General features: G+C 47.9%; 1 protein-coding gene across 1 annotated transcript in view; it reads right to left on the reverse strand.

The window, feature by feature from the left end:
- PLXNA3 (plexin A3) overlaps window positions 1-25762 on the reverse strand; it is a 66415-nt gene extending 40653 nt beyond the window's left edge. The window contains exons 1-3 of the mRNA XM_072124935.1: window positions 25633-25762; window positions 6107-7340; window positions 2658-2840 (exon numbers count right to left, since the gene is read on the reverse strand). Of these exons, the coding sequence (XP_071981036.1) occupies window positions 2658-2840; window positions 6107-7243 (1320 nt within the window). The 5' untranslated portion in view covers window positions 7244-7340; window positions 25633-25762. The remainder of the gene's footprint in view (window positions 1-2657; window positions 2841-6106; window positions 7341-25632) is intronic.
- Window positions 25763-26653: the final 891 nt, after the last annotated feature.

Raw genomic sequence — 26653 nt, forward strand, 5'->3', positions numbered from 1 at the left:
TAATGTACAACAATGGGGTCCTTTGTGTTCGATGCAATACCAAATATTGCCTATGGTCTATGGTGGCGCTATTTCTTTTATTAGGAAATATTTTTTTATCTAATAAATGATCCAAACTAGTGGGAGAGATCTCTTCAATGAACACTGCACAGTCTCTGGAGGGGTTATGCACCAGTACGGAGAAGAGATCTCACACATCAATGTACAAAAGGGAGCAGAATCCAGCTGCAATCCTGGAATATAAATCCATATTTCACAGTCCTGCTGCTACTAATATACACAAATCTATGAATACACATCACTCTATGTACAATACATAATACTGGCTGCACAGCAGTGTAAGGAGACACCCTAGTACAATCATGGAATATAAATCCATATTTCACAGTCCTGCTGCTACCAACATACACAGCTGTATGAATACACATCACTCTATGGACAATACATAACACTGGCTGCAGAGAGCACAGCAGTGTGAGGAGACACCCTAGTACAATCATGGAATACAAATACATATTTCACAGTCCTGCTGCTACTAATATACACAGCTGTATGAATACACATCACTCTATGGACAATACATAACACTGGCTGCAGAGAGCACAGCAGTGTGAGGACACACCCTAGTACAATCATGGAATATAAATCCACATACCACAGTCCTGCTGCTACTAACAACATATGATTACACATCTTTCCAGGCACAATATCTAACACTGGCTGCAGTCTATATGGTCACATGGTTACAGTGATGTATTTGGTCAATTTCCCATTGATCACCTTTGATCAGAGGGATTTGTGGGAGGGTCTAGTGGTGATCAGACCTGACTAATCGATCAGTAGGATCACAGAGACATGGATGTTACTGTAGATTCTTTTATTCACAAGGAGCCGCCCCGAGCTACAGAGTGAAAAATAAAGTGGTCACTTCAGATCTGGGGTCGGGAAAGGGGGGGGGGGCTGAAAGCCAAAAAAGTAAAGCCCGCTGATGTGCCGGAGACATAAATATAAGCGGGATCTAGGAGAAATGTGTAAAACAGGAGTGTGCTAATGGATTCCAGCTGGGGAGGATTGTGCGCCGCGGACTCAGATTTCACACCGTTTTATGAAAAGTTTAATGTTGCGCCGCTCCCTTGGGCCGCCTGCCCCCGGAGCTAAGCTCCATAACCACATTCTCGTCTATCAAACCCCAGGAAAAATGTACCTGATTTAGTACGGATCACGGACGGAGCATCACGAGGACAGGGCTGGGAAGGGGAGTATAGGAAACATATGTTGTATCGCACGGATCACTGGGACCTACTTATCATAGACAACCTGTAGACAGGAGGCCGATGGCTGCCAGAGCCGTACACATTACAGGGTCAGGGGCGCAGGGGACAGGGGGGGCTGTTATTATGGCAGTAAAGTCCCTGCTAAGAGAGGACCTGTCAGCTCTCTTGACGTGTGTGTTTGAGTACAAACTTGTGCTACAGCTCCTCTGTTATTCTTCCTGGAAATGGAAGAATAACCGGACAACTCTGAATCTGATACTGCTCAATCCGTGTCCGTCGTGGTAGGGACACGTCCATTTACATCATTCCCAAGGGGAATAACAGGAGTGCAATCATTATTTCACCAGAAATACAAGGATCTTGTAAAGAAGTTATGTCAAGGGGATAGTCCAGGATTACAAAAACATGGCCGCATTTTTCCACACCTGTTCACTAGTCACAACCCATTCCCAATTTATGTCAATAGTTGAGTTTCAATGTCAGAGCTGACCAGTGGACAGTGGGGGCGCTCTTCCTGCTCCCAAAGATCTTTTACCCTGGGCGGGGCATGACACAGTCATGTGACTTCCTGTACAATGAGCAGTGGTCACTCAGACAGGAAGTCCAGCAGTCCATCACCCCGACATACACCCCCTGCAGAATACCCGGAGGGGTACAGCTGTCCACATGGATCCTGCCTAGGTATGTAATCCCAATTAATCTCTGTGACTTTAATGGCTGCCGTGGAACTCGCCTTTAAGTTATAGCTCCCCATAGATTAGGTTCCTGCCAAGACCATTAAACTTTCAAAACTTTAACCCAATATTAACCTTTCATCATATTATTTACTATGAGTGAAGAAGCTAGAGGTTTGGGGCTCAGGGTACGGAGGTAAGAGTCTCCCCCGGCTTGTATATAATGAATGGGTGCAGAGGATAAATTAGAGCGGCCGCTGTAGAAAGAGAATGATATATCCATGTGCCTATAAGACAATGGCTGCGGCCTGGTTACAGGAACAATAAGTAGTGACGAGATCTGGGCACAGAAAGCTCCCGACTAATTATGTGCATGGCAGGCAGGATTTATGGCGCTACGTGATGAATTCTCTGTCCTTTCCCCCAGCCGAGGTGAAGGCCGATCTATAAAACGCGTTAGTTATAGAATGTGCCAAAACCCTGAGCGCTCTCGCTCGTGCTCGGGACCAGATGTCTTTCTCATCACCCTCGGCCTTCTGTACCCTGACCTCTTATGTTATAGTCTGCACCGGGAGCTCTGTACCAAAGTGGGCACATAATGTCCTCTGCCGTAAAAGGGGTCAAGCTCTAAACCGGGAGCGTGCATCTTCTTCCAGCATACCCCAAGGATGGGTTCCACCATTATATCGGATACACATTGAGCACTTACCTTTTTTAGGGTCCCGGCCCGGGTGCCCACAAAAACCACCGAATGCCCATTGTAGCTGTAAGCCGCGACACTAGCCATGCCGTCCGTTTTATCCTCAAAGAGCGGAAGCCCCTCGATCACCTTGAGACCACCGATGGGTTGATTTAAGGCCAGGCCACAGAAGCCATCATGGATAGGTATAGGCTGGAAAGAAAAATCAGAGGGGTTAAATGAGATCATGAGACGTCACAGTCAACTACACCCAATGGTGCCGGACCCATAACCCAACCACAACAACAAAGATTAGGATTCAGTGAAGGATGCGTAATAGTAACGGTCAGCCATCATTTCCTATAAAGGACGCAGCCGCGAGCCAAGGTGACTCCACGATTTACAGCCCGGCGTGCGTCATTCCCATTAACACACACATTTTCCTAATGAATGCCGGGTTTTATGGCTAATACTTCTTCAAGTTTATAGAGCGTTTCCACCTAAAATCAAAAACATCGCCTATAAATATCCTTCAATCCATCGTCTCAGGCTCTTAAAGGGGAGATCTGATCAAATAAAAGATGATCCATTACTTACCCGTTACACCCCGGTGGGTCCTGCCTACAAGCATAGAGGGGACTGTATGGTACGATCCTACTACACCCCCTAATGTAATGGTCTACACTACAAGGGATCAAGTACTACAAAGAAAGACTCCACGTAACAGAAATGCTCTAATAAAATATCATTTATAGCTCCAGTTTTAGTTAAGTTTCCCCATCAAGAAAAAATGTAATAAATAAACAAAAAATGGGCAAAATGTTAAGCACCACAAATAAGTACCAGTAAAAACTACATCCCATTCTGGAAAACGCAAGCCACGCAGCTTCCTGGAGAGGAGGTAAATCCAGAAGTATATAAAAGAATACGAAACAATGAATACATGTAGAGGAGAGGACAAGGAGTGAATCCTTCAGAAATCAGGCGTTCTAGGTACACGCCATACATAGGCCGTATTTCTCAATGACACAGACTCTCTCAGCGTCAATGTCACCTCGGCCGAGCGTGATTGATGACCACAGTACATTGTTCAGTTCGGAAAAATATGACCGCCACATGGTGTGTGTTATACAAACCAAACACAGCCATGTGCAATGCTACACAGCGCTACTATGGGATCATTCACATGCAGGTGGATGTATGGTGACATCCAGGATTTCCATGTAGGGACAGGGAACAGGTTGGGAGAACAATGGACACTGCCAGACATTATACACAGACAATGCTTCCTCCTCCTCCGCGGGCGGCATGTGTCTGCTCCTGTGCCATGTATTCAGGCTGCGGGCTGTGGGATTGGCATGTCCTGAAAGGGCACGGAGCCAGGGGGGGGGGGGGGGGGGGATGATGAAAGCATAAGCTGCGATATTCCCCATCAGCATCGCACAGGACGTGTGGATACGGTTACAGAGTCGCTGGGAAATGTTCTTATTGCAGATTTTCTGAATTCTTGACTATATAAGGGCTATAGGACACGGTGGATTATCCATAGATACTGTGCAGACTGTGGGGTCAATGGCTGCCAAGTGCATGTTATAGGGCCCCTCTCCTGGTGTACACCTGCCTAATATCTCATGTAAATGGAGGATCCCCAACTCTATCCCGATAGATATTAGGGGTAGGAAGGATTGGACATGCTGAATTTTACAGGCCTTACCCCATGTTCTCATGAGGCATGAAGAGGGGTCCCTTCTTCCCATTATAAACACATGCATCCTCAGCCAAAATGCACAGCGCCGCCCTCGTCACCTGGTTGTACAGGGAACTGCATCCGACTCAGAGGTCATAAAGTAATGGAATACCCTAGCAATATGTGCATTTACTTTACATAATGGGAATATCCCTTTAACCTATGACCAATACATATCTAGCATCTCACACGTAGAGACAATATTGGTCAGCGCCTCTGCCACGTAGACGCTAGTCTTCCTCGTGGACACGTTACAGGAATGTCACATTTGCGGCCGCTCACACGTAAATAACAGGGTGTCGTAGCCATCCAGTCTTTGAAGTGGGATTCAGAGAAACCACAGCCAGTTATAGGCCCGGCGCCCTCCGACATCCCAGGAGCGGATCAGGCAGGAATGAGCGGCACGTGAGCGCATATTACACACCAAATGGAAAAGAAAATTGGGATGAACAAAATCCAGGAATCCGTCTGAGGCTGCGGAATACTCCTGGAAATAGCTGAGGCTTAATTACATTTACATATAGAGCGCTCCTCTCCAGGCCGCCCCTTCCTGGGGAGCCGGATCATATCTGGTGGCAAATTAATTTGGGATGACACTGTCTGAGGAGAGCGCAATGTAGGAAGCCGCCATCGGGCAAGACTACAACTCCCAACCTGCCCTTTTACCACATTGAACTACTGATCCCCTTAGGCAGGGTATGAAATGTTCCTTCTTATGTGAAATCTCATCCATTTACCCATAAAAAAAATCCCCTCCGAATTCCTGTGAAAATGAGCAGAGAAGAGTCATATTTTACCTAAGATGTGTCAAATTTAGAGGATGCAGGGAGAGTCTGGAGGGTGTCTTTAGACACCCATATCTGAGTCTGTAGCACATGTTTTTTTTTGTCATATTAAAGAAATGAATCTCATCTTTCAGATGACATTAGACTTGTGGTTCTGTGATGTACAGGACTGGAAATATAGACAGCTAAAGATGTATGAGCTGCAGATAAAAATCCAATGACCAACAATTTTTAACTCCCTATATCTCTAGTGCTGTAACTCAGAGCCAAAAGGCTGATGCGATCTGAAAGATTTTTTTTTTTTTTTAACTTTTATGACACCATCAGATTGTTTCTTGGTAGTAAAGAACTGAAGATCGAGGCATCTGAAGTGACACAACCCCTGCAGTCTTTAAACTTGACTTATCTGAGGTAAAATATGACTCTTCTCTGCTCATTTTTACATGACTTAGGAGGTGATTTTTTTAGGTTAATGGGTCAGATTTCAGATAACGGTGAATTTTAGAATTCCCGCGTCTCCAGTGAGTATCAGACCACGATACGTATACACATCCCGGCTGACTGGCACGGCGCGGGTTACGCAGGAGATGCCGTCTCCAATCCTATTAATCTTGTTTAAGTGGACGCAGCACTATTTGCCTTCCTCAGTTCCGAGCACAGCGTCCGTGACAAGCCAAAATCATACAAAAGGAATTTAATTAGCTCGCGGAGCACCTAACGGAGCAAGTTTCGCCATGAAAAAAAAAAAAAATCAATTTTTAATAATGTTATACATTAAGCAACAAATCTTCGCATGTGCCTTTAACACTCCCCAGCGCCTGGCTGCATCAGGAGACACAGCTGAGAGACGGGCACCGGCCCAGCCCTTGCCACAGCCATCAGATGAGATTTACGGGGATGCTAGACAATAGGATACAGCGACCCACAATGTTCTCTGGACCTCTTACCGTGTTAATGCAGTTCAGCTCCTTATTAAGTAACCATGGCAGGGACAGCTTTCCCTCTCCGCGGTAGCAGGACTGGATCCGCTCCTTGATGCTTTTGTTGATTTGGCTGAGGGTGAAGAGGCAAAGGACGGACTCACGGGGAGGGTTGGATCGGTTCTTCTGCCCTTGAGAGAAGACTGTGTACAGAACATCCTCATCTTCCGGTATCCCCAGTTCTTGGGCCAGTTTTTGGCCAGGCCGGCTTAGATATGCGCTCTGGATGAGTCTATACTCTACTCCATCCTTGGTGCAACCGATAGGAAACTCTACGTATGAGTAAAACTCTGGGTCTCCGGAGCACATGCGGACAATCTTGGACGTGAAGAACTTTTCTCCTGTGGCGTCCAGTAGCGTCTGTTGTGTGTCCAGTTGTAGAGTCAAGAAATACACAAACCCTCCGCTGACAAATCCGTACACATAGTAAATGTCAAAGGAAGGGTGTAGGGAAAGCGTATCGGAAGGGACCTTGATCTGAGAAGACACAAACTCATCCTGGTAGACCAGGCGGAACATCTCCTCGCTCTCCTCGTTCTTCAGAAGTTTGCGGCTGGATAGGGTAGGGAAATACTCTGATTTACCGTCTATGGATGTGCCAATAAAAAGTTTACTCTGCTCCGCGTCTTGTTCTACAATGACTCCGGTCATGGAGTCCGGCTCTCTTGCTCCCGACAAATAATGTTCCTTGCGGTGGTGGGGTTCTCCCAATTTAAAGAGATTGTCTAGTCTTAAAAACTGACATATCCCTTGCCATACGCTCCCACAGGCCACCACCCGATTACCTGTGTAGTCTATCAACAACAGTCTATTGACGTTGTCCGAGGGGGACAGCTTGTGGGTGCAGTGACGCACAGAAGGTGGGGGGTAGCAGCGGGAGTTATCTTCAATGGGGCCGGTCAAGTGGGAGCGCAACTCAGTCAGATTCTCCGACAGCTTGTAAATTCTGTTGACCGCGCCGATGTAGACGTCACCCGTGTGCTTGTGCACGGCCAGGTGGGTCAGAGACGTATCCGAGACTGTAAAGCTTGGGAACGGAGAAGTGGCCGATCTTCCCAAAGCAAGATAGACAATAAGTAAGAATGAAAGGTGAAATGGCCCCATGGTGAATTCTTATGACGGAGGTCAGCTGCTAGGGCCAGGAGGCGACAATGTCCTAAGGGGTTTATCCACGTCCACATTCAGTAGATCATATCTGGGCCTGAAAAAGAAATAGGGCAGAAATTAATAAACAGCTAAAACATCACAGACCCAATACAAAGAGTAAGTGACAAGGGTCTACTTTGTGCAACTCTGACAGAGAGCTCTGTACACATGGACACGCCGATAGATTCATGCACCCAGTGTTGACCCTGCCCAAAAAAAGAAAGCAGTCCGGAGGCGTTTGTTGTGTCTGCGCTGTATTTGTACACCGACGCAGCATGTGGAGCTGTAGGACATTATTAGTTCACCTGTTGTGTCTGCCGTCCACCGTACACACTGTGCAGAAATGCCAGCCGTGTCACATCTGCCGCTTGTCACAAGTAAAGGACAACAATGTTCCAGAACGTGTAAACCTCCAGATCTCCTGACATGTCGCCTCTGGGGTATGCAATACACCAATATATACACGCCGTGGTTATGCCACTATACTGATGATGTAAATTTTTAGGGTTCGTTTCCGTTAAAAAGAAGAGTCCATGTAAAAACTAATGAATCCCCCTTCAGCCACCGCTCCTGAAAACTAAGGGTTAAACCACTTACAGATCCCACAAATATCATCACCCCCGGACCATATCATGTGCGCCTCTCCGGTTTCTAGATGCGGTTTACTAGCCCTGAGGTTACCCTCCTGCTGTGCCCATGGTCCTGAGTGGGAGCGGGGCTCCGTTTCAGGAGGAGCCATCTTGCTTTTGAAGACAACTTGACACTTCCACCCGCTGGTGCTGACTCTTGACCCCAAAACGGTGTTTCTTTCACCCACACAGCTGGAGCGAATTATAGGGAAGGAAATACTAGGGCTGGCGGGGTAGAGTGAGCCCCCATCCAGATACGGATAAATTATACAGAATCCGGTGTACGCTGTTTTTGGAGAACTGGGCCGGAAGGTTCTTGATGATATCCTCAAATGGGTACGACTCCTGCAGTGACAATTGGGGCTTTAGACAAGGGACAGTATAAGGAGACCACCGCTATACAGGAAGGGGGTCTCCTCAATACCTTATGTTAGGAACAGTCTCCCAATGGTGGGCTTGTGTCACCACGCTTGGTAAGAAGTGTAGTGTACTCATTGTTCTCTTTAAAAATCAGCGATAAGATACTGCTCACCTGTCCTAAATAAGAGGACTGATAAAAGATAATGGACAAACCCTTTAAGGAATGTGTCCTCCCACTTAACATCTCCTCGATGCATCCCCATCTGCTCTGAGGGGTATTGAGGATGCCATGCTGGGACTTCTAGTACGCACTGATGGATATACATGGGGGAGGGCGACAGGGAACATCTGCCGTCCATCAGACATGATGTCAGAAAATTTTATTAACTAAATTGGATTGTAAAATACGTCTGGTCACATCAACGGGTCGTACACCCACAGGAAGGGCTCTGCTCAGGCTCAAGGCAAACGTAGACTAAATATTTTCTGTAATTTCTAGATCATCTCATTATGGAAGAAAAAGCATCTTAAAGGCGCAGGTTTTTACTGTCAGTCATAGACAACTGCTATTCACTTAAGGACACAGTGACCCGAACGATGACATCATCGCAATGCAGTAGCCACACCCACAGTGACATCATCTTAGTGCGAACGCCATCATTGCCGTAATGGATGCCGTGTCTTACTTTAAGGCCAAGAATTTAGGGAATTATGACAGCAGCTCTTCTGGTTACATTTACCTCAGGATTGTAGAAATGACTGCGTAAAATGTTTCTGTCCGCTCGGCCGACGGCAAATGTCATAATTACCTCATCTTTATCCAATTTATATGGTCCGATTACCTCTGTGATCGCTCATTCCAATCCGCATTGAACCAATCATGCACAAAGTAATGGTTATTTCCCCCAAATTGGCCGTCAGGCTTATTATATTCTTAAAGGTAATTTGGTTATTACATAGCGGGGCCTAGTGTGGAGCAGCGACAATCACGTGGCGGCCGTTACAACAACTGCAAGGGGCGGCCATTTATAATTCAGTGACAACACAAAAGGCGGCCATAATGGTTCTTAACAAATCCAAACGTGAAATACAGAGCAATGTCAAAAGGTGGTCACAGATCAGCTCCCCTTTAAACTAATTTTTCGTGTGTGTGTGTGTGTAGGAATGTCCGGGCCATATTTTGTATGTGTAATGTGATGGATTGTGAAGTATTTGGAGACAAGGAATGTGGAGGAGAGACTGACACCGCATTACATTCCTCCATATTGAATTCCACACACCAGGTGCTGCTCGTCCATAATACGGAGACGAGCGTACCACCGGAGATGTGGATGTTATGGCCGCAGTTTATGAGGAATTTACATGTGAGGAGACATTTATTAGGGAGAAAGTAGAGACAGCAAGGAGCCAGGGAACAGCATAGGGAAGTGTCCTTTACCAATGTTACGGAGGAGGTTGGGAATCAAATACCATACCGCCATACTGTGACAGGAACATTTCAAATTATTACCATAAAAATCACCCAAAAAAATCTCATTCAGACCTAAAGCATCAAATACGAAGAGCCTTCTTGGTGTGATCAAATACCATACCGCCATATTGTGACAGGAACTTTTCAAATTATTACCAAAAAATCTTTACTCAGACCTAAAGCATCAAATATGAGGAGCCTGCTTGGTGTGATCAAATACCATACCGCCATACCGTGACAGGAACATTTCAAATTATTACCACAAAAATCACCAAAACAAATCTTACTCAGACCTAAAGCATCAAATACGAGGAGCCTTCTTGGTGTGATCAAATACCATACCGCCATACTGTGACAGGAACTTTTCAAATTATTACCAAAAAATCTTTACTCAGACCTAAAGCATCAAATATGAGGAGCCTGCTTGGTGTGATCAAATATCATACCGCCATACTGTGACAGGAATATTTCTAATTATTACCACAAAAATCACCCAAAAATTTTTACTCAGACCTAAAGCATCAAATACGATGAGCTTTCTTGGTGTGATCAAATACCATACCGCCATACTGTGACAGCAACTTTTCAAATTATTACCAAAAAATCTTTACTCAGACCTAAAGCATAAAATATAACGAGCCTGCTTGGTGTGATCAAATATCATTCCGCCATATTGTGACTTTCACATTATTACCAAAATTTTTTTATACTCGGACCTAAAGCATCAAACATGAGGAGCCCAGCTTGGTGGCCTGCCATATCATACCGCCATATTGTGACAGGAACTTTCCAAAATATCACCAAGATCCAAACTGTCTGAGCTATGAGGAGCCCGACTGTTAAGATCACATATAATACCGCCACAATGTGCCAAACATTTGAAAATGTTAGCACAATGTCACCAAGACCAAAAACTTCTGATATGTGAGGAGCGTTCTTGGTGGGTTTAAGAATCAAACTTTTCAAATAATTACCACAAACTATCAACAAGACCTAAAGTATCTGAAATCTGAGGGGCCTGATTGATGAGATCAAACATCATACCGCCATACTGTGACAGGAATATTACAAGATATTACCACTAAACATCACCAATATCTAAACTATCAGATGTTTTTGGTGGGGTCCTTGGAGCACGTTCACACGCATCATATGTCATGGCAATTTTGGTGTTAATACGAAATCTAAAATTGAAGGAATTTGAAAATACCTATTTTTTTTCCAATAAAAAGAGAGGCCTTGTTGGAAACCTTACAGGCCCCATATAAGTAAATGCGGTCTGTCAGGTTTTGTTGAGTTTTTGTCATGTAATGATTCTGGCCCTCTCTTAAAGGGGATGTCCAGGAAAATACATTTTCAAACCAAATTTTAAAGGAAATAAATGTCTTGTAAGACAATAATGTGAGACTATATGTGAAGGCATACACGGCCCGATTCCGTTGCGCTGGGCTTTATATACATCAGCAGCGTTATAACGGGGCGTTATAATAATAACAGGGTGTGTGGGCGTTTCCTCTTTGTCTGTCCACAAGTTGACCGAATGTTCAACTCTTACAGATTCTGCTTTTTCATTCAGTCATTTATATCAACAAGGCCCCCACCCCCCATACTGATCCCATAAGGTCGGCCCAATCCCCTTCTCTGACACTACTATATCCGATAAAAGATCCCAAAGGGCAGGAATGAGTTAATCAGCCGAGTAACATTATACTATAATAACGAAAAATGTCAAATCTGCCTCGAGCTGCTGAGCACAGAGATGGGACGGGAGGAGAGACGGGAGGATGATCTAATTAGGGAACGTGGTGATTAACCGTGGCATCTTTGGTGACGACCCCTCACCTACACACAGAGGATGCAGCCATTTTGCTGTCTGATCCAGTACATATCTGACTGCAGCAATATCAGCGAGGCGCGGAGGGGGGGAAATATACTGAATTATTTAATAGCTGCCGTCTTTGTAGGTCATCAAAAAGGCGGATGAACAAGTAAAAATGGCACCTACGAGGAATGGCGTCCTGCGAGGGGAGCCACAGGCTGGAACCAGGGTGTCTCACCCTACAGATATATACAATATCACAGTGACAACCATCCACTGAGGTTACTAACTGCAAAGACATATCCATCCATAATGAGCAGCATGTTTGTTGGAAACCTGTAAGCAGGTGTGAACATGTAAATCTGCATTATGGTGCTGTGTATGTTAGTAGCAGCAGGACTGTGAAATATAGATTTATATTTCAGAATTGTGTGTTGGGGGCGTGTCCTCACACAGCTGTGCTCTTCTATACCGTTAATCATGTTGTTAGTAGCAGCAAGACTGTGAAATATAGATTTATATTTCAGAATTGTGTGTTGGGGGCGTGTCCTCACACAGCTGTGCTCTTCTATACCGTTAACCATGCTGTTATTAGCAGCAGGACTGTGAAAATTGAATTTTTCAGGATTGTGTGCAAGGCTACTGTTTTTACTGAATGGAAGGTGCTGTGCACAGCAGTGTGGGGACATTTTTTGGAATATAAATCTATATTTCACAGTCCTGCTGTATGATACCTATGACTGGCGGCAGTCCGTCTGCTCAGATGGGCTGACACACTCCCTTTAAGCCCTGTAGTATGAGAGTGATGTGCTGGGGAAGGCAGAGGGCTTGCGCAGTACATCATATAGAGCGGCGGCAGGGTGATATAGGATGCTGTTCTCATATCCCCGGGTGACATGCTCTATAATAAAACATTTATTCCCAGCTCCTCCTATCGATCCTCGGGGCCTCAGACTAAATCAGTCACAGCTTTCTGCCACTGATGGCGGTGACGTTATTACCCGGGAATAATCCTCGGTGAGTGGGAGACAGCCGTCCGGTAATATGTAATTACTTATCCATCATCCCGCACCGTACTGACTGATGTCCCCGTAATCCGTGACAAGACATGCGCCCCCTCCCCTCTCCATAGCACATACATCTGACCTCCGGAAAATCTATATCGTGTCACTATATGGGAATCTTCCGCCTGTCAGTCTATGGTGCAAGTTGTTCCAATTTTACCCTATTTAAATGGGAGTGCATGATTCTAGTTATTGGGCCTATCCAACCTGATGACATCGCCGCCTCCATCCCATAATAACGGAGTGATGTCATCACCATCTCCAGTCGCCATGACAACGCTGCCTCAATCCTCAGCTGCGCGGCTCCTCTCTCTAATTGGCAGTGAATCCGGGAGGAGAGGGGAGGGGGATCCAAATAGCTTTTTGCACTGTATGTGGAGACCCCCAGCATACAATTCCTTCCATTCCGAACCTCTTCACGTCTCTATGGGCACGGACCCCCCACATCCAGGCTTCTATTACAGCGCGGACCCCCCACCCCATTCAACCTTTGCATACAGTGCATTAAAAGACCACCTCAGCTTGTGCGTCCGGCCCCCAGCCCATTATTGTGTGTCCCTGTATACAAGGCCCGGCTGCACGTTGTGGTCTCTATATACATTTACAATACTAATCCCTGCGGCGCCCCCCATTGCACGGATTCCTGCATACGCCTATTATCCCATTATGGATCATTCCGGCTATTTCAGTACCTTACCCCTATAATATCAGCTTTTCCAGTGCTTTATCACTGTCACATCTACAAATCCTGGAATTCCAGATGAAACGGAAAGAAAATCCTCCCGTAACCCAAGTATGCAGCGCGCCCCTTCCTGCTTTTGGAACATAACCAAGACATATCTTAGTAAAAAGTCGAAAATTTTTTAGTAAACACCAATTTTTATTAGGATCCTTGGCCCTGTAATGAGCTGCATATAGGGCGTACACCATATCTGGGTCTATTAAAGGGGTTGTTTAATCCACATGGTACGGCCTAGCAGTCGGACCACTACGGATTAAAAAAAAAAAAAAAAAAATGGGGGTCCTTTATACCCAAAATGGGGGTGTGTCCTGCCCCTCCATTCACCGTCTACACGATTGATGCTGCTCCATGCATTCAGGTAAACAAACCTGTTTTCCCTGAGGTCCTGGAGGTCAGACCCCCATTGTACAAACACGTGATCACCTATTCTGCAAATCAAACCTTTAGCTATTCTCTGTCCTACCACAATGCACATGCACACTCAGTTCGGCCAAGTTTGCATGTGTTCTGTATAGAGGTGGAAAATTTCCAGCCTGACAACATGCGACTTGTAGTTTCGCAGCAGCTGGAGAGTCACAGGTGGAAGCTCATTGCCGGGGGCCATAAATGCCAAAGATGGACCAAAGCCCCCAGACCAATTCCCCAGATGACCACTTTTAGTACATTGTGAGAAGATTCCTGCACCTAAACTTGGCCTTGAGCGTCTCTTCTCATTAGTATTTGTGACACATGTCCCCGTTAATGACGTCCAGTTGTTAATTCAGCCGGTGCCCCCCACACCCCTGTGGCCCCCCCTTTCTGGCTCAGACGCTAAATCTGGCTCCTTGTGAAAGCCTCTTTCAGGACATGTCAATAAAAGTGATGTCTACCCAACAGAGACTGTCCCATCACGTGAGGTGTGAAAAAAGGATTTGGAGGCCCTGTCTATACAGCTCGCCCGGCGGGGTCACAGCGGACCCCTCGTAAAGACCACCCTTGTGTCATAAAGCAGCCAAGTCCGAGTGACTGTGAGCTAAAAAGACAGAGGGGCCCGGTAAACAAGGCTTTCATCCCGCCTGGAGCCATGTTTGGTTTGTGCTGCTGGAATTCTGCACAGAGTAACCCTGGTGCCAAGACGGGGACTGGTAGCAGAGGTACTGCTAAAAGGACGAACGTTCATAAAAGTGGTCAGGACTGGGTAGACTATATTCCAACATGCCCGATCCTATCGGCTGGAGTCACATACAATAAATGACTGTGAGAAGAACCCAAACATTTCCTCGGGATCTCGTGTAAACTGTGGGAGTGATAGACAAGATGGAGATGGCACAGATGGCAGCTTTCTCACCCGATTTCCTGCAAACACATGCACACTCGGCCCATTGGTGCAAATGTATTGAAGCACCCGGTGTCCGTGTATGATAATACATCTAGGTTAGTTGTATGAGTGGTTAGCATTACAGCATTACAGCCTTGCAGCGCTGGGGTCCTGGGTTCAAGTCCCAGGGTCAACATCTGCATAGAGTTTGTATGTTTTCTCCGTGTTTGTGTGGGTTTTCTCCGGTTTCCTCCCACACTCCAAAACATACTGGTAGGTGATTAGATTGTGAGCCCCATTGGGGACAGGGACTGATCTGATCTCTGTGCAGCGCTGCGTAATCTGTGTGCGCTATATAAATAAGGGAAGTTTTATTAGTCACCCATAAATAATGGATGCAATCATGAAGTGGCTGATAACAGTGAACAATAGATTGCAGGCACGACATGAAGGTATGAAACCCCTTTAACCAGGATTCTGCAGCACAGGACCCATATGGCAGCGTGCACATATTACTTTTAGGGTTTGGGGCCCCCTATCACACAATGGCGGGAGGTGAAACACTACAATCCCTCCTGCTATAGACGGAGCCCTGTGAAAGGGGCTTTTCTCCATAAGCCGCCCTCCCAAGTAGCTGTACATTTGGGACCCCTCACCTTGGACCCTGCCCCCACATTCACCCTATAATTGCATCTGGCATGGAGGGGGGTGGGTGGGGGTCCTCCGCTATTCTCTGAGAAGTAGAGACGGAACGGCGAGGGGTAACAGTTAAATGGAAGTCAACGGGGGAGTTTGCGCTCACGTTGGCAGCGTTCCCGGTTTGCCAGCTCCATCCCTGGTCTGGCTTCATTAGACCTATCCCCAGCTCCGCAGCCAAGACAAACTCTCTGCTCCCAGAAAACCCGATCCAGGTACTTTTCACCAGCCGTAATATATTAGTTTAATTTTATATTTTCGCTAAGTAATTGTGGCAGGAGCCCCTGGGTCCTAGAGCCGACTCTTGCCCAGGATGGCCACAGACACGAGACACTACGCTTGTTGACAAGTTATTTCCCGTGACTCCCCCCATTACCATGCACTTCCAGCTAAAATTATCAGCAAAAGGAACTTTCTATGCCTGGGGGGCACTGATAACATCAGCCGGACATGCAGAGGGCTCAGCAGCCCATACACTCTGCAATACCACACATAGCCTGTAGACAGGTGTGGCGCTACCTTTTACTATAAAGCAGCCATGTTTTTTGCATTCCTTAAAGGGGTTGTCCAAAATGCACTGGGGACCAACATAATAGCTGCTATAGTAAGCATATCCTCCCACCCCATTGATCTCCACTATACAATCCATTTACACAGACAACACCAAGCTAATAGCATCTCCGATGGCACATGGCAGGCGGTGTGACCACATAGGGGGGCACAGGCCGACCGCTCACCACCCCCCCCCCCCCAGTCCTTCTATCACCTTCTATTATATTATTATATATGCGATTTTTATCAATGACTCACGCACCGCAAATATTCACCTTTTCCCCAGCAGAACCATCAATACTCCAGTAATTACAAGGGTCAATCGCCATCGCTAATAAAGCGGGTCACGTAGTGTTAAATATATGATTATAGGCCCTCTAAATCATAACAAGGTCATCTGCTCAGACAAAATCTCTGCAACTCATAGACTTATTTTTGCTGAAATTCAATTTAAAGGGGAATCGCCATTTATATGAAAATCACTATCGCTAATAGTCCGAACTCCGGGCACCCGAATGTGTAGGGGATCGGACAGATCTATCAAAGTCCTAGTCCAAACCCAAGGCACCCAGTTTTGTAGGGGGAAGTGCTGCACCGCTCTAGGTCCTAGCACAAACCATGGACACCCAATCTGTAATATCGCTCCATCTGTAATAGAGCTCCATCTAGGTCCCAGCACAAACCGTGCGCACCTAATCTGTAATAGAGCTCCATCTAGGTCCCAGCACAAACCGTGCGCACCCAATCTGTAATAGAGCTCCATCTAGGTCCCAGCACAAACCGTGCGCACCCAATCTGTAATAGAGCTCCATCTAGGTCCCAGTTCAGCACTGGGCACCCGGGTATTTAAGGGATCTGTCACACAGCTCCGTACAGGTCCTAGTTCAAACCCTGGTCCCCAGTTTTATTGGGGTGCCCCTGCACAGCTCTATCAAGGTCCCAGTCCAAACCCGGGAAACCCACCCCACAGCTCTATTGAAGTCCCAATCCAAACCATGGGCACCCAGAGTAATTTAGCTTCATCTAGGTCCCAGGCCAAGACCGAGGCACCCGGGTGTTTAAGGAATCCCTCTCACAGCTCCCCACAGGTCCCAATACAAACCTTGGGTACCCAGTTGTGTCGGGGAGCTGTTCCAAAGCTCTACTTAAAAGGAAATCTACCACCAGGATGAAGGATTGTAAACCAAGCACAAAGACATACTGGTGTGTGCCCCCTCTGCCATGATAAAATTATGCAAATGAGGGGCTACAGCTCCATTGACATCTAAGAAGCCTCTCAGGCTCATTTGCATCATTGTTAAAACCTTTTTTCCCATAAAAGCAAGGGCTTAAGAGGGAGGACACATAAATATGTCAGTGTGCTTGCTTTACAACCCTTCACCCTGGTGCATCCAGTTTTGAAGAAGAATCACTGCAACAAGTCTCAGTCCGAAGAAAGGTAACCCAGATTTTTTTTTTTTTGGGGGGGGGGGGGGGGGGGAGGAGGGGGAGCCTCCCATTTCTGAAGGGGAACCTTCTCCGCAGCTCTATTAAAGTCCCAATCCTGTTGGGCAGCCGTCAGGCCAGTCCAAACCCTGGGTAACATCTTTTGGTTTCAATGGTTATCCCAAAAGTTGTCCCCACACAATAGCCGTGGTTTTCAGGGTTCAGATCTCCCCCACCCCCCACTGGAGAGAAGAAGGGAAGCCTCCGTTTATCTAACGTCCCCCTCCCCCTTTATTAGAAAACAAAAAAAAACCACATCTAGACTTTTCCATTCTGCAAAAAAGATAAAAGCGAGAGCTGGAAACGTCTCCACTTTCCCTCCCTGCGATGACATGAAAGTGATGGGGTGAGGGGAAGTGCGGAGATAGTGCGGATAACCATGGGATCAGCTGCAATTTCCTGACACGAGGCGACAATAGATGGGTCCTGGCTGTCACTCCGCAGGTACCCGCACACCCGGGGGCAGGTCCTGCAGTCGCCCTCCTAGAGACAGTCCTGGAGCAGGAAGGGGTTAATGGGCAGCTGCGGATCCGCTGTCATAGTTACACATTCCAGAACCTACCTGGACATGATGTATTTATCTCTCAGGATGTTTCCTGGTAAAACGCTTAACATAAATATGGGAGCAGAGTCCTGGCGAGAGATGAGGAAGCGCTCTCACCCCTCTTCTCCGCTAATATTTTGCAGACGGCGGCTCTGGCACAACAGGCGCGGGCTGAGGTCACCGCAGGGAGGGAATGTTGTCTGCCGAAAGTGATGGAGGAGCCGAGACCACAAGGAGCACATGACCACGGATTGGAAAGTAGAAGCCTATCCCTATAACTGAGGGCAAAGGCACAAGAGTCTGCAGATCATATTCACTCTACACATGATCACTGAGCCACCCCTGCATCACTGCACTACCTGATCACTGAGCCAACCCCTGCACCACTGCACTACCTGATCACTGAGCCGACCCCTGCACCACTGCACTACCTGATCACTGAGCCGACCCCTGCACCACTGCACTACCTGATCACTGAGCCGACCCCTGCACCACTGCACTACCTGATCACTGAGCCGACCCCTGCACCACTGCACTACCTGATCACTGAGCCAATCATTGGTCACAGCACTAGCTGATCACTGAGCCAACCCCTGCATCATTGCACTACCTGATCACTGAGCCAATCATTGGTCACAGCACTAGCTGATCACTGAGCCAATCATTGGTCACAGCACTAGCTGATCACTGAGCCAATCATTGGTCACAGCACTAGCTGATCACTGAGCCAATCATTGGTCACAGCACTAGCTGATCACTGAGCCAATCATTGGTCACAGCACTAGCTGATCACTGAGCCAATCATTGGTCACAGCACTAGCTGATCACTGAGCCAATCATTGGTCACAGCACTAGCTGATCACTGAGCCAATCATTGGTCACAGCACTAGCTGATCACTGAGCCAATCATTGGTCACAGCACTAGCTGATCACTGAGCCAATCATTGGTCACAGCACTAGCTGATCACTGAGCCAATCATTGGTCACAGCACTAGCTGATCACTGAGCCAATCATTGGTCACAGCACTAGCTGATCACTGAGCCAATCATTGGTCACAGCACTAGCTGATCACTGAGCCAATCATTGGTCACAGCACTAGCTGATCACTGAGCCAATCATTGGTCACAGCACTAGCTGATCACTGAGCCAATCATTGGTCACAGCACTAGCTGATCACTGAGCCAATCATTGGTCACAGCACTAGCTGATCACTGAGCCAATCATTGGTCACAGCACTAGCTGATCACTGAGCCAATCATTGGTCACAGCACTAGCTGATCACTGAGCCAATCATTGGTCACAGCACTAGCTGATCACTGAGCCAATCATTGGTCACAGCACTAGCTGATCACTGAGCCAATCATTGGTCACAGCACTAGCTGATCACTGAGCCAATCATTGGTCACAGCACTAGCTGATCACTGAGCCAATCATTGGTCACAGCACTAGCTGATCACTGAGCCAATCATTGGTCACAGCACTAGCTGATCACTGAGCCAATCATTGGTCACAGCACTAGCTGATCACTGAGCCAATCATTGGTCACAGCACTAGCTGATCACTGAGCCAATCATTGGTCACAGCACTAGCTGATCACTGAGCCAATCATTGGTCACAGCACTAGCTGATCACTGAGCCAATCATTGGTCACAGCACTAGCTGATCACTGAGCCAATCATTGGTCACAGCACTAGCTGATCACTGAGCCAATCATTGGTCACAGCACTAGCTGATCACTGAGCCAATCATTGGTCACAGCACTAGCTGATCACTGAGCCAATCATTGGTCACAGCACTAGCTGATCACTGAGCCAATCATTGGTCACAGCACTAGCTGATCACTGAGCCAATCATTGGTCACAGCACTAGCTGATCACTGAGCCAATCATTGGTCACAGCACTAGCTGATCACTGAGCCAATCATTGGTCACAGCACTACCTGATCACTGAGCCAACACTGAGCCAACCATTGGTCTCCGCATTATGGCACATGACCACTGAGCCAATCCCTGGTCTCTGCACTATGGCACATGACTATTGAGCCAACCCCTGGTCTCCGCACTATTGCACATGACCACTGAGCCAATCCCTGGTCTCCGCACTATTGCACATGACCACTGAGCCAATCCCTGGTCTCCGCACTATGGCACATGACCACTAAGCCAACCCCTGGTCTCCGTACTATGGCACATGTATCTACTGGGCCAATACCCGATCTTATGACTCTTAGCACTATGAAACAATTACTGAGCCTATTCCCTGGTCACAGCACCACAACACATGACCAATGAAGCCAAGGGCTGGCTCAGTGGTTACATGCACAATGAACCTGATGTCAGCACAGCACAGAATCCTTCTAAGGGTGTATTTGGACTGTTGGGTGTAACCAAACCACAATAAGGCATTTTTGTTGGTCTGTGGTTAAGTGAGAGCTCCATCTGAATACACCCCAATACCAGACAGATTTTCATAGTTGTATCTGCAATAAACTCAGCTTTCCAAGCCCCTGCAGATCTGCCTATACAGGAGAGGAGATGTACAAGTTGCATTACTTTGCCATTAAGGGGTCTTGGAAAGTTGGATGAAAACTACAGGTGAAACACGAAAATCTGCACCAGTTATTTGTGGAAGAGATCCCTTCCTGGTCACCCCTTCTGTTATGCCCTTGAGCAGCAGTTGCATGCAACTTTCCAAGGCTACTGAAAAGCAATAGCATTTAGTTAGGAAAAGCTGGGTGACAGTAATCTCCATAGACCTTCCTAGTGATAGAAGCTGGACGTGTCGTCACAGTGTGTCAGTTGTCCGGACTGGAGAATGTCTAGGACAATGTGGACACTTGGGAACAAAGACTATTTGGCAAATATTTACCAGGAGAAGAGCAGGAAGAGCTCCCAAAATATTCCACTATCCAGGAGTAGCGTCTGAGATCCCGCCCCCCCTCGTCCTGATCCCTACAATCCTCAACATTTAATCAAGTCCAAACAAACACACATAATATTTGCTTGGATAACGGCTATTGGCGCTTCCGTCCTAGAACTGGAGCCAGGGGGGACGCGGAGTTCACGAAAATCTCATATTAGACACCAGACGCTATTCATTCCATCGAGAACCTTAGGCTCCGGACCCTGGTGTATCATGGACGCGGCGTCCTACAACCGGACCCGGGTTATAGGAACCAGATACAAGGTCTAGTGGTGCCGCTAATAAGCTACATTCAATATTACATTGAGGAATTGTCTTTCAAGCCTTTCCCTAGTAAGATACATTGCAGTTTATACACATCAGGAATGGGGACCCCCTAACCCCAATTATTCAGGCGTGAAGGAGTGTGAATGATCAGACGCCACCGGTCTGACATCTACTCTACTCAATGTATCGTGAATATCAGCGGCCCCCCGAGCAGGCAGAGGATACACTAAGGTATAATCGCCCTCGTCCCAAGAGCTTACATTAACCGCTAAAAATATCCACGACTTAAATGTCATGAAAATAACAATTGAAAAAGTATCTGAGCGTCTTCTGAGACGTCGGCGTCCCTGGAGGAACTTGTCGGAGAGAGGGGGATCCGGGGACCACTCCTTCCAGGTGCTCACATTTCATATAATGAAGTCGCTAATGAGACGCCACAAATAACAATTGTCGGGTTTATTTAAGCGCTCAGGTTACAAGGCAACGGGGCGAGACATCACGCGCCCATAGTATAGAGGGAAAGCTGGATACCAATACTATGGCAAATATCCGTCCTACTGTTCCAATGTCTATACATTTTATCTGCCCCTGGAAAAGGTGGGTGACAACCAATAGGACGCCTCCACGCTCAGTACACAAGACCTGTGCAGGAGAGCGGTCGCCCCCCATCGCCCATCAGATATTGATAGACAAACCTGGGGACAACCGAAAAAAATTCTATTGTATGTGTGATGAGTACGTACAGCATCACCCATCATCCAGGTGATGCAGTACCTCTCTCCACCTGTAGGGGGAGCCCTCATCCCCGGTGGCAGCAGGAGGTGACTATGGCGGCCGCTCTTCTGCGAGGATCACATCAATAAATGTTAATGTGTGAAGAATGAATCATCTCTGCACATAATAAACCTTATCTGCCAGGCCCCGGCCAAAAAGACTAATGATTTACAACATTTCCCCCCATTCATTTCTCTCCGGCTCCTTGTAAGGGATAATGAGGAACATCAAATTACAAATGGGGTGCAACGTGGAGGTGTCATGTCAGGGCTGGAGGCATCAGCCGATGTTACCTCACCGAGGCACCTACCTGCCTCAGGGAAGCCAAGAGTATACTGTAAGTTATTTCACAGAAAAAAAGCTGGGTGACTGGTCATACACACAGACCCCTGGAGACTAGGAAAGCTGGGTGACTGGCATAACCTCTGTCATTGCTCTGTCACACAGACCACTGGAGACTAGGAAAGCTGGGTGACTGGCATTAATCTGTCACACAGACCCCTGGAGACTAGGAAAGCTGGGTGACTGGCATAACCTCCGTCACACAGACCCCTGGAGACTAGGAAAGCTGGGTGACTGGCATAACCTCTGTCATTGCTCTGTCACACAGACCACTGGAGACTAGGAAAGCTGGGTGACTGGCATAACCTCTGTCATTGCTCTGTCACACAGACCACTGGAGACTAGGAAAGCTGGGTGACTGGCATAACCTCTGTCATTGCTCTGTCACACAGACCCCTGGAGACTAGGAAAGCTGGGTGACTGGCATAACCTCTGTCATTGCTCTGTCACACAGACCACTGGAGACTAGGAAAGCTGGGTGACTGGCATTAATCTGTCACACAGACCCCTGGAGACTAGGAAAGCTGGGTGACTGTCATAAACCCTGTCACACAGACCCCTGGAGACTAGGAAAGCTGCGTGACTGGTATAACCTCTGTCACACAGACCCCTGGAGACTTGGAAAGCTGGGTGACTGGCATAATCTCTGTGTGTTTGAGTCATCCGGTGTCTAGCTTTTTATATATGGCCAGCTAAAGGCAAGGACAAGTAGCCCCTGGGTCTTGATGCATGTAGTATGTGCATCCGGTGGACCCTCATATACAAGGGAGTAGGTGTGACTATACCCACCCGTGCCACCCTCTTGTCTATTAGTGTGCACCTGGTGGACCCTCATTCATATACAGTGGAATCAATGTAACTGCACCCACCCATGTCAACCCCTTGTCTATTAATGTGCATCTGATGGACCCCCATATATAAGGGACTAGGTGTTCCCACCCGTGCCACCCCCTTGTCTATAAGGGTGGTTATGGCGGACCCTCATACACTGGGGCATAAGGGATGTCTTCACTCACCCGTGCCACCCCCTTGTCTATTATTGTACATCTGATGGACCCACACATATAAGGGACTAGGTGCGTCTGTGCCCACCCATGCCACCCCCTTGTCTATAAGGGTGGGTACGGTGGACACTCATACACAGAGGTATAAGGGATGTCTGCACTCACCTATGCCCCCCCATTGTTTATGATTGTGCATCTGGTGGACCCTCATATACAAGAAACTAGGTGTATCTGCACCACCAGTGCCACCCATAGCTCCATTGTGTATTACTATGGGTCTGGGCACCTGCCATGGCATTGAGGTGCCGCCTTCCTGTGTTTATTATGGAATCTATTTACACACATGTGGCTAAATGCCACATTAATGGGGGCTTGAGTATATGTTTTAGGGGTAAAGTATATGCAATGTCGCTCCATTCAATATCTACAGGATACATGGTCCCCCATTCTAGTAAAAAGTGGGGGCTCACAGCAATCAGGATTGTGGGAAACCCCTATAAATTGTGCAATAGTAATAAAATCCCATCCTTAGTGCAGGGCGATGTGTGCCTCACCAGAGGGGGTCTGATTGCTAGGACCCCCACTGATCACTATCCTCGCTGTCTGAGTATGTGCACTTCCTCTTCACTTACAGGGGTTTTCCAAGGTTTATAACAGCAGATACTCGCCCCAGTCTCTGTAGGGTGACGATTATGTCCTGTACACTGTCCATGTGGTGCCTCAGGGATCACCAAGTCCAGTCATTGGCTCAGCTGCCATTAAAATGTTGTCTGATAGCTGAAAACATGTTTGTTTTTCCCCAAAAACAGCACCACATCTGACCATGGTATGTGCCGGTATTGCGGCTCAGCAGTATAGAAATGAATGGAGCCATGTTGCAATACCACGCACTACCCGTGGTCAGGTGTGGCGCTGTTTTCAGAAGAAAGCAGCCACCGGACTTTTCCTATAACATATGTGGTGTCATCATTTATAATCTGACAGGAGCTGAAGCCACATAGTCCAGAAGAGAGGAGCTGCTGCTGGAAGCGGGGGTCCTCCAGACCCTTCAGTCTTGTAGTAACCCCCACACCCCAAGGGCTTTTACTGAACCTGGAAAAATCCCTTTAAAAAACTATGAAATACAAGGCCTGGTCCTCTGTCAGGCAGATACTATCTACTGTAAATGGAGGAGCTGTGGCCTTTATGGGGGGACAAGGGTCCTGCTCTTGTGATATTTGGGGGTCACTGCTGCCAATTCTTCATGTATCGTAATTTTATACATAGGTAATAAATAGCAATCCGGGAATGTGACTGATATGGAAATCTGATCTCCGATCACATCACACCCCGCGGTCAATCATCACTACTAAGGTGTAAGCTCCTGGACCCAGATACAGAGCCGCCCGATACCCCGGCGATTCACACGCAGCCATGATACGTCCCGGGGATGAGCACATCTGCTCTCTCCATTGTGACAAGATCTCCAATCTGCTGCATCCTCCACAAGGCTCGTCTCAGTGCACTCATCAGATGTGGCAGCTCACTACCAAACTTGTATCCTCCAGCCCTGATAGCCACCGGCTGTACACACGGGGGATGGGCCACTATATAAGGCTCTGGGGAACAGCACAATCCTATAAAGTGCAAGCTCCTGGGGTTACCATGGCACTGACAATATCTCTGCAGCCACAGGCAGCCAAATACTAGAAGGGGTGATCATGCTATACAAACATATGACCGGACTAGAGTGCAAGCTCCTGGGGTCACCATAGCACTGATAATATCTCTGCAGCCAAATACTATAAGGTGTGATCATGCTATTTAAACACATGACCGCTTCCTGTAAGACGTGGACTAGAGTGCAAGCTCCTAGAGCAAGAAAAATACCAGACACGTAGGGAGGTTATACACGCAAAATAAACCTTCAACGTAAAGGTCAAATCCAAATTTCATCGGATAAAACAAAAGCACAGGAATGTCAGCACTTATCCCTCATCATACATGACACCTGTGTGTAGAGTGCAAGCTCCCGGGGACAGGGCGGACCGCCAGCCAACAACCTGTCACATGCAGAGAAATCAGGGGTTCACCCTACGTACACTATACAATAGGGGGGTGTACAGTGGGGTGCAGCCAGGTGCCAGAGAGAAAAGCTCAGACCTGGGTGGAGCAGGGAAGGAGGGGGTCACAGCATAACACCCCAAAAGCATGTGGCCCCCAAAATGATAGGGTGACACCTGACACAATGCAAGCAGTGACACAACCCAGTACACCTGAGTGTGATGTGCACAGGGCTCCCCTCCAGTATTACTCCTGGCAGTGCCCCTCCCTGCCAGGGGCCCCGGGCATGCCCCCCATACATCCGCACAGAGACTGCAGCCCCCGCTCCTACTCACCGGCCATTGTGCGGTCTATCAGGGGATTGTGACTGATGGGGGTCCAGGGTGTCACAGAGCAGCAGAGACCCCCGAATAGACACACGGACAGACAGCCGCTCCCACCAGCACCGCCGCCGGATCACACTGAGCCGCTCCGAGCCCCAGAGACCCTTTTCTACATGGACGCTACCACTGCAAAATAGGGGACGCCGATCACTTCTCAACTGCGAGGGCTGCGCTTTTATAAAACATTGCTCCATGTGAATGTACGGGCATGATGTGTCAATTCATTTAGAAAAAGAAATCGTATCTTTGAGCTCTTATAACACGTTGCTGTATCCATAGAATGGAACACAACAATTTCCAGCACCCCCTGCGTCAGGTGGTACGCTCCATCACTTATCACATCGCTGTTGTGAGATGCTGCTGCTTGGTGTGAGGAGGGTCCTTAGCGATCACTGGCCACAGGGGGAGATCACCGGCCACAGGGTGAGATCACTGGCCACATGGGGAGATCACTGGCCACAGGGGGAGATCACTGGCCACAGGGGGAGATCACTGGCCACAGGGGGAGATCACTGGCCACAGGAGGGGATCACTGGCCACAGGAGGGGATCACTGGCCACAGGAGGGGATCACTGGCCACATGGGGAGATCACTGGCCACAGGGGGAGATCACTGGCCACAGGGGGAGATCACTGGCCACAGGAGGGGATCACTGGCCACAGGAGGGGATCCCTGGCCACAGGGGGAGATCACTGGCCACAGGAGGGGATCACTGGCCACGGGAGGGGATCATTGGCCACAGGGGGGATCACTGGCCACGGGAGGGGATCACTGGCTACAGGGGAGATCACTGGCCACATGGGGAGATCACTGGCCACAGGGGGAGATATCTGGCCACAGGGGGAGATCACTGGCCACAGGGGGAGATATCTGGCCACAGGGGGAGATCACTGGCCACAGGAGGGGATCACTGGCCACAGGAGGGGATCCCTGGCCACAGGGGGAGATCACTGGCCACAGGAGGGGATCACTG

Source organism: Engystomops pustulosus, chromosome 9 (assembly GCF_040894005.1).
Source record: "Engystomops pustulosus chromosome 9, aEngPut4.maternal, whole genome shotgun sequence".
Lineage (NCBI taxonomy): Eukaryota > Metazoa > Chordata > Amphibia > Anura > Leptodactylidae > Engystomops > Engystomops pustulosus.